The 14012-nt window shown below is 39.7% G+C and overlaps 1 protein-coding gene across 1 annotated transcript in view; it reads left to right on the top strand.

Moving 5' to 3' along the window:
* Window positions 1-4568: 4568 nt before the first annotated feature.
* Window positions 4569-14012, top strand: part of Smp_160530 (hypothetical protein) — a gene marked incomplete at both ends in the record, with an annotated part of 14599 nt that continues 5155 nt past the window's right edge. The window contains 7 exons of the mRNA XM_018798864.1: window positions 4569-4657; window positions 4695-4881; window positions 4922-5160; window positions 6030-6170; window positions 6950-7128; window positions 9118-9231; window positions 12136-12239. Of these exons, the coding sequence (XP_018646663.1) occupies window positions 4569-4657; window positions 4695-4881; window positions 4922-5160; window positions 6030-6170; window positions 6950-7128; window positions 9118-9231; window positions 12136-12239 (1053 nt within the window). The remainder of the gene's footprint in view (window positions 4658-4694; window positions 4882-4921; window positions 5161-6029; window positions 6171-6949; window positions 7129-9117; window positions 9232-12135; window positions 12240-14012) is intronic.

Here is a 14012-nt window from a genome sequence, read left to right as displayed (position 1 = left end):
AAAAGTTTAGATCCATGTTCAACGAAGAAGCTGAAGGATCTACGAATTCTCCTGGGAGTCGGAGTGTCGTTCCGTAAACGAGTTGAGATGCAGTGTATCCAATGTCAGCTTTCACTGCATTGCGGATACCTAGCAAGACGGGTGGAAGAGCGTCTGTCCACTGTGAAACGTCTGAAGCTGATAATGAAGCTTTTAGTTGTCGATGAAAACGTTCTACTAACCCGTTTGCTTGTGGGTGGTAGGCGGTCGTTCGGAAACGCGTGATTCCTACTAAATCTAGATGGACGTGGTCGAAACGAGTGTCAGGGGTTTTGAAAGAGCCTAAGGTACATTTGTTGTGTCTTATGACCTTAGATTTCTGACAGCTTACACAGGAGCGTGCCCACTCCCTCACGTCTTTATTCATACCAGGCCAACAAAAGCGTTCGGCTATAAGTTTGACTGTTGCACGAGCACCTGGATGAGAAAGATTGTGCAACGTATTGAAGACGTTGCATCGATAATGTTTTGGTACGACTGGACGATCCCTACCTGTAAATGTGTCACAGATTAAGGTTTCCTTACCTGTTCCCACCTGCTTAATACTTAGTTTAAGAGTTGTCGAGGATAACTCATGCTGAAGATCAATGTCTTCTCTTTGAAGCTGAGCGAGTTTAAGAAGGTCGATTCCTTGGAAACTGTTCAAGGAGCTAATTCGAGACAAGGCGTCTGCGACTACATTGTTAGCTCCAGAAATGTGTTGTATGTCTGAAGTAAACTGCGAAATGTAGTCGAGTTGTCGAGACTCTCGCGGTGAGAACTTGTCTGAAGATGAACATAAAGATAAGGTAAGGGGTTTTTGATCGGTAAAAAGCGTGAATTCTCTTCCTTCGATGGAATGTTGTAAATGCCGTACAGCACAATACATAGCTAGGAGTTCCCTACCGAACGTGCTGTGCCTAGATTCCGCGTCGAGCAACCGTCTCGAGAAAAATCCTAAAGGTTGCCAAGAGTTATTAACCCATTGTTGTAAGACTCCTCCGATTGCTGAGTCGGATGCGTCCACGGCGATACTAATGGGCGCTTGAGTGTCCTGATGAGCAAGCAGGGTTGCTTTAGCGATGTGTTCCTTAACTGTGGAGAATGCTTTACGGGCTATGTCGTCTAAACCAATTGATTTCGCATTTCCACGAAGCTGATCGGTTAACGGTTTCATAAGGAATGCGCATTTGGGTATGAACCGTCTATAGAAACTTACGAGTCCGTTAAAAGTTCGCAACTGCTTGATCGTGGTCGGTTCTGGGTAATCCAGAATGGCCGCCACTTTGCTTCTAAGGGGTCGGAACCCTTTCTAGCGAGGGGCTCCTGTAGTGACCGGCCAGTCTCGATAAGAACACGATTGGAATAATAGAAACAATTATTATTATTGTAACCAATTGTACCAGAAATTGTTTAACTGTATTTGTTTAACTGTATCAGTTTCACTTCTTGTTTCGCTATCCGCCTTGTTTGGTTCGAGCTTGCTCACACACTACTTATTCGCTTGTACTCTTTGACACGTCTCGGTATTATTTCGATACCACGAGATCGCCAATAAATATACTTGATCTGGACTAGTAAAGCCTTCTGATTTACGGGCTATCAAGGGAACCAAGTCGTTTTTGGGCGCGTAAACGAATTGTAGTGGTGATCATAGTCCGCCTTCGACTCGACATCCACCACAAGTGTGTCCTAAGAAGTCTAAGGAGTTAGTTCCTATTTGGCATTTCTGAATGTTGACAGTAATGCCATGCCTTTGGAGTAGATCGAAGACAATGTCCAGATGTTTGAGATGTGATTCTCTGTCCGGACTTGCTATTAGACAGTCATCAACATACGCATGTACGAAGTTGAGACCTCGAAAGACGTCGTCTATAAACCTTTGGAAGGTTTGAGCCGCATTTCTTAAACCAAAAGGCACTCGCAAGAATTCGTAAAGACCGAAGGGAGTGATGATGGCGGTTTTAGGAACGTCGTCAGGTGCCATCGGTATTTGGTTATAGGCCTTAACTAAGTCGATTTTTGAAAAGACTGTTGTACCTTTCAAGGTAGCTGTCAAATCGTGAATATGAGGCAATGGGTAACGATCGGGAATGGTTTTTGCATTCAGACGCCGATAATCACCAGTTGGCCGCCAATCGTTGCTGTCCTTTTAAGGGACCATGTGTAATGGGGATGATCATGAACTATTCGATGGTCGAATTATCCCCAAGTCTATCATATGGTCGAATTCGTTTTTGGCTAACCTAAGTTTTTCAGGAGCGAGTCGACGGGCTTTCGAAAATACAGGTGGTCCTGTAGTCGAGATGTGATGTGTAACATTGCTGGTTACACAAGGCAATTTCGATTGCGATTGGTATATCCCGGGGTATTTGTCGAGTACTGATTGGTACAAGGGGTCTATAGTGTGCTTAATCGTGACTAGGGATAACCTGCAACCAGAACAAGGAGTTACACAAACAGATAACTTAGTGTTTCCGTCTATTAACCTTCGTGAGCGTGTGTCGATGAGTAGATTGTGGTATTGTAACAGATCTATACCAATGATTGGCGTAGAGATATCTGCAACCACGAAAATCCAGTGTATGGGTTTGCGTAAACCCACGTTAAGGTAGACGTACCTTTTACCGTAAGTAGTGATCGGCTTTCCGTTTGCCGCCTGTAAACTTAAAACAGACTCACGAAGTCTGTCGTCGGGATTTGCTGGAAGAATGCTAACTTCTGCGCCAGTGTCGACGAGGTAGCGAACTTTCGTAGTCACATCCGTGACATATAAGAGGTGGGTGTGTTCGCCGGCTACGGTTGCCGTTAACGCGTGCCGGCTGGGAAGTTTCCCGAACTGTTTTTCGTGTCAGTCGATTTTGAAGTCGGATAATTGCAGGGTTTCCTGCAATTTCTGGAAGACTTACTGCGGGGTTTTCGACCGACTATGGTCATTACGAACTCTAAGATGTCGTGTAAGCGTGTGACATAGTTCGGTTATGACAGCCGGGGTTGATTGAGGTTTTTCCTTGACGGAAAAAACCTCGGCCTTGGAAGATTTAGTGATTTCTAAGATTCGGTCGGCAGATGCAGCCAGCTCATCTATGGCGTTGTTTTGAAATGAAACAAGCACTGCCTGCACCTGATGAGGAAGTTTAGACAAGAAAAGTTGTCTGAATAGGCCATCATCGAAAGTTCGATGGCCGATAACCTCTCTCATTCTTAGCAACATGTCTGTCACAGAACCCTGTTGCAAGTCGATGTTATGGAAGAGTTGGTCTAACCGTTGTCGGTCGGTTAGGTCTCCACGTTTGAGAATCGAACATTTAAGAGTTTCGTAAGGTTCAGGAACATCACTAGTAAACATACTAGGTGTTACGTACCTGTTAAACTCGCGCGATAACGCCTTAACTACCGCGAGGAATCGTGTGCGCGAGTCCGTGATTCCGTGCATGCGAAAATCCGCTTCTGTGTAGCAGAACCAGGACTCGATATTGTCGGGCCAAAATGGCGTTAACTGAATTGAAATAGGGGGAATAGACTTTAACTTAAAAACCTTGGGTGAGTGTTCCGTCATAGTAATATAGAGAACGAAAAATGTCTAATTAAAATATATCCGGGAAAAAAAATTCGCGAAAAAAAGGTATATCACAATATATAAAATTCAAATAAAGAATAACAATGAATAATAATATTCCAAAATGGAACAGACTCACAGTATATTGGCTTGGTGTACCAGATCACGTCGGTCTCACCACTGAGGATACCACGGATGTTCTAGTTTGGCAACTAGCAACCAGTAGTATCTTCTATAATCGTTCTTTCCCAGTCGAATAGAAACCAGAAGTCAGACGAGGAGAGGTAGGAAAGATATATTTGATACGTTACCAATATATCGAGGAACCTTTTCTATAAGCTGGCTAATGAACGTAGGAGCTGTGTCCCACGCCGTGTTGCAACGTGATCTGGTACGGATGCATGACCGAAAGCCTTCAGCTAAACAAGTCCACTTAAACAACGTGGTCAGCATCCAATGTCGAACACTTAATGAGCTATTGATTTTGGGGAATTATTTACAGCTACACAGTGATGTCCGCACCTTCAATTCAAGAGATAATTAGACACTCACAGAAGAGCAACAGGAAAGGAATAACATAGACAGTAGGCCTTTTGTTCTTACAACACAAATCTTAATCTGCTCAAAAAGATATTGGGTACTGCACACTCATAAATTCAAGGTCAGTCTGCGGCACCCTTGTCCTTTGTGCCATATATATGTCGGTTATGTCCTGTAAAGCATGTTATTCGAAAACTTGTTTATATCTGATTTTTTATTTGTAAGACTGTATTGCACCTCGGCCTCTTCATTGTTTCGTTCTATATGATCTCTTATCAAGCCTGGTCATTCTGTTGAATTCGAGCTATCTGAAAAAACTAACACTTGTTCTTCTCTTTCAGATTTTTTACTACCTAGTTGGTAGTTGCTGTCTGAATACTTCACTCTTATTTTTCATACGACCTACTTGTTAATATAGCTTGAATTAAAAACTCGGAATTACATTAATAGGATGACGGGGACCGACGAGGAATTGAAAGAAGCTGCTGAAATGGATCACCATCATTTCGTCAAAACTTTATCAGCTTTCAGGTTTTTTGGGTATGATTTAATGCACATATTTCACAATTATATACAGTCCACACCTTCTTAAAAGAGTCGAACGCTCGCGAGCCTATTATTACTCATTACCTTCTACTCACCATAAACTTATTCGTGAATTTGATGATAACCTCAAAAAGGTTGAGAAATGCATTTCGCACAACAATGATCTAATAGCCAGCATTATTAAGCATTCCGCTCCAGACATTTTCAACGGAGAACATGTAGGTTGACTGTGATAAATGTTAACTTTATGTTATCAAGGCTTGTGAGTTGAATGGCACAGTTGGTTCACCGAACGGAACAGATCTAAATAACAATCACACAGTCGGTCCCCGAGAAAAAATTGGTCCTTTCGCATTTACAAATACAGAAATGGACAAAGTTCGATCAGCTTTAAAACAATTTGTCAGAGATTGGTCGGTTGAAGGAAAACCAGAACGGGACATATGTTATCAATTTGTACTTAATGATGTCTTAGAGCTATTTAACCCAAAGAAAATGTAAGTTTGTAACCACCAATTATATTTTTAGTTATGATTTTAAGTAATTTTAAACTATCAAACCATGTAATTTTAAAGTGAAAGATTTGGATTTTATCTCAGTACAAAAGTCTGGTTAAGTATATTGATATGACCTTATTTTCGCTAACTAAAGTTCACCCCAAATTTTTCAAGTTCTCTTTAATCGTCGGTGAACGTAGCTACTCGCAGAAATAGCTGTTAATTATGCTTGCCAGACATGTATAACGTAGTATTTAGAGCACTACTGAATAATTATAAATTTCTATTACATTCAAAGGCTGATAATCCTGTGTTGCTATAATTTTCAAGGTGAAACATTAGCAAAAAATGACAGGAGTAACCTAAACATCATCTCTAAACCATGCTGTTACCAAACATTTGACGTAAATCTACATCAAATCCATTAGCTAATAAGATGGGTTAAACCTGTGTCATTAGTAAGTCGACATATCCTGCACTGTCCCAATAGGGTATAATGGAGTCCACGCCCATTTTACTAGCCAACTGTCTTAGTGACCATCTTACTTGCTTTATTTCTTACTATCACTGCTGGTATTTTCAGCGTCGAAGATTGAGTCATATGTACAGTGGATTTTGTTGTTTATTGTTAACTGCCCAGGTTTTTGGGCTGTCTTGGTTGGTCTTTAACGTTTTCAAGTTACAAATACAGCGTGGTTGAGTGGATTTTTTTTTACATGTAGTGCTTATTTACTAACGTAATTTATCAATAACAATTACTGTAGATCTTACTAGACCTATCATTCTACCTGCGGGATTAGTGAACAAAATTCAACATGGTTATTTCTCGTTGTAAATGGGAATTTTCCATACTGTTTCTATTGTTTTAGAAATCCTGCAAATGTGAACATCCTAGTCCCAGGGGCTGGCCTTGGTCGACTGGCCTGGGAACTCGCTCATCTTGGCTACACATGCCAAGGAAATGAATGGAGCTTGTACATGCTTATTCCAGCTTATTTCATCCTAAACACGTATGTTGTTAAACATATATTTATTTTGTTCAGCATTATTTTCATAATTTATTGCCAAATAACATCTCACAGTCGAGTGTTTAAGGTAGTATAAGGTTGGTCAGTTTAAATGTTTCTTAGTAAATGTAGTGACACTTGTTATAATTGTAGAACCTGATGAGAAATTGTTGAAAAGAATATTCTTCGTTCATATAATTGTGTTTTAATATGATGGGAATTTTTCAGTAATTTGAATATTCTCGTAAAATTCTGGCCTCATTATTGTTTTATCAAAAAAGTTGGTGAGACCATGTTATACCTTAAGTGTGAAGCCTATGTACGCCATTGGTTTGGAATGAGGGTTTTCCAACTTCACTAGGTGGACTCGCTGTGTCCTCCAACCCGGTTAAAGCACCGGATATTCGCTTTTCGTCCTCTCAATTTCGTAAACAACACCCCATTGACGAGAAGGCAGTGAGTAGGACTTCCCTGTCAGAGGCTATATACGCGTGGCCATGTGAGAGCATTTGGAGAGGGAGAACGGACTCTCCCCACTCTCGGCTGAGCGGATATGACAATTACCATCTCAACTATCTTGGTATTTGGCTTGATAATTTCATTTCATTGTACTGGTAAATAGTGGGGCAACTCAAAGCGATACACGTATGTGCCAGGTATCACGTTGCATATAACTGATTAACTGACCGACTGCCTCTGGTTTCATATTGTCTGCGAATTACTGAGTGGTGGCGAAATCTTCGTATTCGCAAAGTTTCGTTTTGATTTTCCCACATTTTCAGATGTAAACAAGTTAATGAGTACAAATTATATCCGTGGATCGGTCAATTTTGTAATAATATGTCACGTGAAGATCAAATGGCCCCGGTTTATTTCCCTGATGTATGTCCAGCAGATTTACCTGCTAACGTCCAATTTTCTATGGCAGCTGGAGATTTCGTTGAAATTTATACTGAGCCAAGTATGTGTGTTCTTGTGTGTCTGTGTATATTTGTACATGAAATCGCTCTAATTATAAACGTCCTCCTTTTACAAATGTAAACAAAATAAAGAACGACACTGATGCCAGAGTACGATAAATTCATTGTAGTTCGTTGCTTTCCCTTCGGTTACATACAAGTTGATATGCTTAGTCATTTCGAATTATCAATATGGTTTACCAAATAGCTCGAAACCTAGGTCCAGGGGTTCCTGTCAAACACCTCCAACCACCATCCCATTTCAATATAGTGTTGGGGTGGCTTCTGAGAACTACGACAGAGCCTCTGGAGGCCCTAGAAGAGTCTCATCTAATCAGAACGCAACAGAACTTTCTAGAATGTCAACGTGGCGTGCTACTATTGGTCAAGTAGCATAACATTCCTCATTGCGGATTTCTTGGATTATAATGTTGATATGACAAATGCTAATATCTATAAATACCCATCATTTTCTGTACATGTTGATTGTTCAACAAGCACTTTCTTCAGTCTTCCGTCTTCTCATTTGTGACTTGGAGGGTTCTACCGTTTGAGTGCTCAAGTTATACGCGGTACATTAAAAATCCAAGCTTTAGATATAACGTATAGTTCACGCAATGTAAAGTAGTAACCACATTGCAAATTGGTTGGTGGGATTCGATCTGCACTAGGAATGACCTGACACACAAAAATTCATTTTATTTATTTGAACACATGAATATTGGTACAAAGGGCACTGAATACATATGCGCCACACAACTCACTCGCTTTGTGAGTGGGTCGTGATATTGTCCGGGTGTTCAGATCGAAGCAGGTGGTTTTCTTAGAGAGCCACTCACCAAATCTTTGACGTAAAGGTCTAATCCACAATGCAGTGGAGCAATGTTAGGAGATGCAGTCACACGGTAGCCGGTAACCAACAATAAGTCCAAATGCCATTTGTTCCATCAGGGTACTGGAGCCCATGTACATCATTGGTTTGGAATGAGAGTTTCCTAACTCCCCTAGGTGAACCCTCCATGTTCACCAACCCGGTTAAAATGCCGGACATTTTCGTCCTCTCAATTTCGTAAAAAACACCCGTGGTGCGAGAAGGCAGTGAGTAGAACTTCCTTGACAGTCGCTGTATACGTGAGAGCATTTCGAGAGCTGACTCTCCCCACCCTCGACCGTACCAAGGCGCAGCACTGATAAATTGGGTTATGATCAACTGAGTTTCATAAAAAAGGGCAGCATTTCTCAGAATCAGTCAACATCACACACATAGTCTTAGTCTTTTGGACTGAAGTCACCCTAGTTTTGAATTATTTTATTTATTTATTTATTTAAACACATATATATTGGTACAAAAGGGCACCAGGTACATATGCGCCACACCTTCTTTGTGTGTGGGCTGTGATACTGCCCGGGTGCCCAAACCGAAGCAGGTGGTTTTCTTAGGGGGCCACACCCCGAGCCTTTGACCAAAAGGTCTGATCCACAAGGCAGTGGAGCATCGTGAGGAGATGCAGTCCCATGGTAGCCGTTGACCAATGACAGGTTCGTCCGCCATTCGTTCCATCAGGATACTGGAGCCAGCCCATGTGCACCATTGGTTTGGAATCAGGGTTTTCCAACTCCCCTAGGTGGACCCTCCGTGTCCACCAACCCGGTTAAAGCGCCGGACATTCGCTTTTCGTCCTCTCACTTTCGTAAACAACACCCCATTGACGAGAAGGCAGTGAGTAGGACTTCCCTGACAGAGGCTATATACGCGTGGCCATGTGAGAGCATTTGGAGAGGGAGAGTAGACTCTCCCCACTCTCGGCCGTACCAGGGCATTTGGGGGCCAGTTTTGAATTACTTAACGAACATTATGTTTCTCAGTCAGTAAATGAAGTCTTTTTAAGCCATATTATTATGAGAAAACTTTATTCTATTCATTCTTTGCACTCCATTCTGAAATCATTAATGCCTATTGGTTTTGTACCTATTTTTAAATTTAAATGCAGATACATGGGATTGTTTAGCTACTGTGTTTTTTATTGACACATCACATAATATTCTTAATTATTTGGATACAATTTGGCTTATACTTAAACCTGGTGGTTATTGGATCAATTTTGGTATGTATAAATTAGTCCTGAAATAAATCCGTCTTGTGGTCTTCATATTTTCTTTTTGTTTCTTACTAAACATCAAATCCTTCACTTGGTTACTGCTTTACATATATACTCACTTACTGGATATACAGGTTTATGTACTCATTTGGCTTTTAATGAGACTTCTGTTTGTTTGAAAGCCTAGTGATTCTGTTCAACTCCCTCTTAAAATTTCATAGGTACGTCATGGTACAGGCCTGAGACATGATGGTTGGTTAATCGAGTTATTATTTTACCGATTGTTATTATTTTTTAGTCCCCGTTTTGTGATTATTGAAGTTTAACCGGTAGTCTAAGTGACCTAATATCGTGGTTTGTGTTATTTTTTTTGTTACTGAATGGTTAGAGGCAATCAAAACAAAAAGGTTTTGAATAATCCACATTTCATCCTGAATAATCTTTTTTGTAAAGTTTACTAGTCAGAAATACCTGTTATTTTGATATCCAGCCTGTCATTAGGAAAATGTAGAACCTGGTGCAGGTAGTCGTCAGCCATATTTGCTATTTTTTCAGCACAGTGATAAGGAACCACTAACATTTTAAGTGTAGGAGAATGAATGATTATATCAGTTATAATAAAAATACAGAAATGTAGTTGTCAAATAATGAATGGGGTTGATGACTGAAAGTTGGTTATAGAATGATACTAGATTCAACGTTAAGAATTGCATAAACGGTGAAGTGTACGTGTGCCATTGGGGAAACCCATCCTAAATCATTCTATTGAAAATTTGTAACTCGTGATTTACAGTTGTGGTGCACATAGACCGGGAGTGAATAACCTCTTCTAATATGTGCAACATTACAATTCGGGTTTGGTTATGACTGATCGTACGTAATGTGTCCTAATCACTTCAGTTGTTGAAGCTCCACAGGTGATTTCCCCCCTTTTCTGAGTAACTTACCTAGATAAGCAACTCAGCTAAACAAATATTCTATTGACTTGAATATATGAGAATAGCAAAGTAGACTGTAAGAATTGTATACCTTATTAGTCGATTGTAAGTCGATTAAACTCTAAGTCATTTTCTGTTATGCTATCCTCCAACGAAATATTCGTATACTTGGCCATATATATCGTTTTATATATATAGTTCAAATAATGTTTACCGATGTGAGTTCTATTTGCTGAAAACCGGATAGTACCATTATCTTTCACACTTCAAGTGTGGTTCATACTCAAGTACTTGGTGAATAAACTTTTTTATATGTTGATCGTCATTGATTATCACCATTGCACCCATCTGAAAAGTTACAAATAAAACGAAATTTCTCGTTCTCTGAATTTCACTACTAATTACAAGCATTATCAAGGCACTTAACCAAGGTTAGTTTGTATGTCAACTAAAAGTAATTAAATTTAGTTCTGAATACTAACGACAGAAAAATATAAACTCTTACTAATAAAGCACAGGCTAATGTACTCAGCCAGATTTACAGGTTGCATTTGTTACAAATTGATGTCAGCTGTAGTTTCTTTTAAAGCCACGAAACATTGAAAACATATTTCGTCTCAGTAACGAGATTCCTCAGTAGTCCCCGTCTACAATTCCTTCACTGATTAAATCCAAAATCTTCAGGTTTAGCAGAAAATCCCCAACCATTAGAACTACTGGATTGTCCAGTTACATTGGGTGATCATCACTTTATTTCACACATTGATTGCACTCTGGAACATACAATTACACGCTTACCCATTGGTTCTATTGGCTAGAGATTTGCCGCGTGACGTAAAGGTCTTGAATTCAACTGTGTGTCTGATCGCAAGTTCACACGCGTGAGTATTTTCATACTAAAATAAAACATCTGTTTTATGTCTCGTGGTTTTCAGTGATCCCCCAACTGCGACCAATCTGTGATAAATACAATCTATAAGTTAAACCAATCCTCATAAAACCTGTCTAATCAAAATTTAAGCTAGATTATTTGTAATAAGGACTAGTGACATTGATAAAGTTATTTGAACTTTGCTATTTTTGAAGAGATTACGAGATCACCTAAAATCTGCGAACGGAACGAAGGATCAGCAACACAACAATGAGACAAGCTAAACTATTCACTGCTCCCTAGCCCTGATAACTAGGAGGAAAAGACCGGAAAAAAGTATATTCCACAAGCAGTTGAAAGCACAAACGAACAGGCACACAACTCAAGCGCGTATATACAGTATAAAAATGTCCTTGGGAAACGTTACGAAATAGCGTATTAAGTTATTATTATTTAAACACATAAATATTGGTACAAAGAAGCACCAGATAGATATGCGCCACACAAATCTCATTTGATTTGTGTGACGGCTGTGATACTGCCCAGGTGCCCAAATGGAGCAGGTGGTTTTCTTAGGGGGCCACACCCGGAACATTTGACCTGAAGGTCTGATCCTCAAGGCGGTGGAGCATCGTAAGGAGATGCAGGCTCCTGGATCCCATGTGCACCATTGGTTTGAAATGAGGGTTTTCCAACTTCCCTAGGTAGACTTTCCGTGTCCACCAACCCGGTTAAAGCGTCAGACATTCGCTTTTCGTCCTCTCACTTTCGTGAACAACACCCCATTGACGAGAAGGCAGTGAGTAGGACTTCCCTGACAGAGGCTATATACGTGTGGCCATGTGAGAGCATTTGGAGAGGGAGAACGGACTCTCCCCACTCTCGGCCGTACCAGGGCATTTTTGGGGCCCTCAAGAAGTAGTTTAAAGCTAATGTTTTCGAACCCATAATTTACATGTTGAAAACTAAGCTTCTTAACTATTAAATGATTTCCTCTTTGTATATGCTAATAATAATGAATATTCTTAACAGTTTATCAGTATTTATACAACTTTTTATTTCTGTGTTTCTATATAATATGAGTATCATTTTGTATTTTAGGTCCATTATTATATCATTTCTCTGATATACCTGGTGAAGATTCTTTAGAATTAAGTTATACAGAACTTCGTTTAGCTATTAAACGATTAGGTTTCGAGATTGTGGTAAGATATAATTCAGTTTTACAATGATATGGTAGTTAATTATAACCAGGTTATTGGTGTTTTGATATTTTTTCGATCGATATTTGTATGTAACTATTTATTATAATTCAATTGGTGTCACCATCTTGAAACACCGACTTCGGTGGCTTGGACATGTTCTACGAATGTCGTCCCAGAGAATTCCACGTCGTGCATTATTTGCCGACTCTGGGACTGGTTGGAAAAAGCGGAGAGATGTGGTCAGTGTATGACATGGTGTCGTGGTATGAAAGAAAGCTACAAAGGGCTAGCCTCTGTTGGTCCTTCACGACTCCCTGGATGGGGTCCGAGAGATGGTGCAACACAGTGGATAGAGACGTTATCAGATGTGGCTCAGAATAGAAGCCAGTGGCGAGCCTGCTGTAACCTTCTTTTACTTTCTTCATAAAGAGTGGTTATAACTTTCTCAACTGAGAGAGTTCTGATTGTACATTTCAGTTCCCCCATCATTACTCTTCTCTTTTTTTCCTTCTTTTACATATACGCATCTTCTCCCATTCTCATTATTTTGTGTGGCGCATATGTATCTGGTGCCCTTTGTACCAATATTTATGTGCTTAAATAAATATTATGTTTGCCATAGTTTACATCGGTGACTAACTATTTAGACAGCCGCTGCAAAGCAGGAAATACTGGACAGTTGTTTCGTTCAAGTATGGAATTCCTCATCAGTGAAGATCCATGATCGTGTGAGGAATCGAACCCAAAACTGTTATACCTTAATTTAAGCGCTTAACCTGAAAGTAACCGTATAAACCATTGGATGATAACTTAGTGGTCTGGAGATGAATTGGTCTCCTTCCTGGTATTATAATCCTGGGTTCGATCCCTAGAGAAATGACTATCCAATGCCATCTAGTTTCTCATGGTTGCCTAATATCAGTCTGTGATATAGAATTACAAGATTCTACAATCTCCACAACCATCCTGTAATAATATTCATTATGTGTAGAATATTTTTGTGAAATATGGAAGTTGGTTCGTCGGAACAAGAAGTTGACAGTCCGTCGCTAAATTCACTTGGTCTTAATTTCTAATAGCAATCAAATGAGCGAAAATATATCATTACTGGATAACTTCTGGAGTGTTGGTCACTTCCACATTTGCGCACTGTGTCACGTCACAATCAGACATTTATACACCAGTTCTCTATTTACGCTTAGTAATCTCATTTCTCAGTTAAACTATTTCATTACTTCTACCTCAAAGCGACACGAATAAGTACCTTTCTACTTTGTCTTGATGAACTGGGCGGCTTAAAATCGATTCGGATAACTCTCTCAGTTTACCTTCACTTTTCTATAACCCCCTGAATAATCTCAGAAAGATAAATTTCACAAGAAAGATTTATTGATACCGACCAAAGAAAAACGATTAAAAATGTATAGCAAATGGGCATGAGAATACAAAGACATTAAAAATAGGATACAAAACTAGTACATTTGGTCAGTAACTTGCTGGTGGAGGTCATTTTTCTAAGCTCAATAAAAACGCATAATGACTGTTGTGAAGAGTTTCAGATCGAAAAAAAAGAAAACTTTCAAGTTTACAGAATTATAAGTAAATGTTAAGCAAGCAGTTTTTTCAGAGAATTAACATTCTCAACAAATTTATAGACCAGAAGGGGTTTTTGTAGATATTTCAGTATTTTCATAGTTGAAATCATTAGTCAATTGAAGCTAGACCACCATGGAAAACCTGGAAGCACTAGACGGCCGTTCCGTCCTGTTATGA

Source organism: Schistosoma mansoni (genome assembly GCF_000237925.1).
Source record: "Schistosoma mansoni, WGS project CABG00000000 data, supercontig 0150, strain Puerto Rico, whole genome shotgun sequence".
Lineage (NCBI taxonomy): Eukaryota > Metazoa > Platyhelminthes > Trematoda > Strigeidida > Schistosomatidae > Schistosoma > Schistosoma mansoni.
The sequence above is the reverse complement of the archived record's forward strand: the minus strand, read 5'-3'. Positions and strand labels throughout refer to the sequence as shown.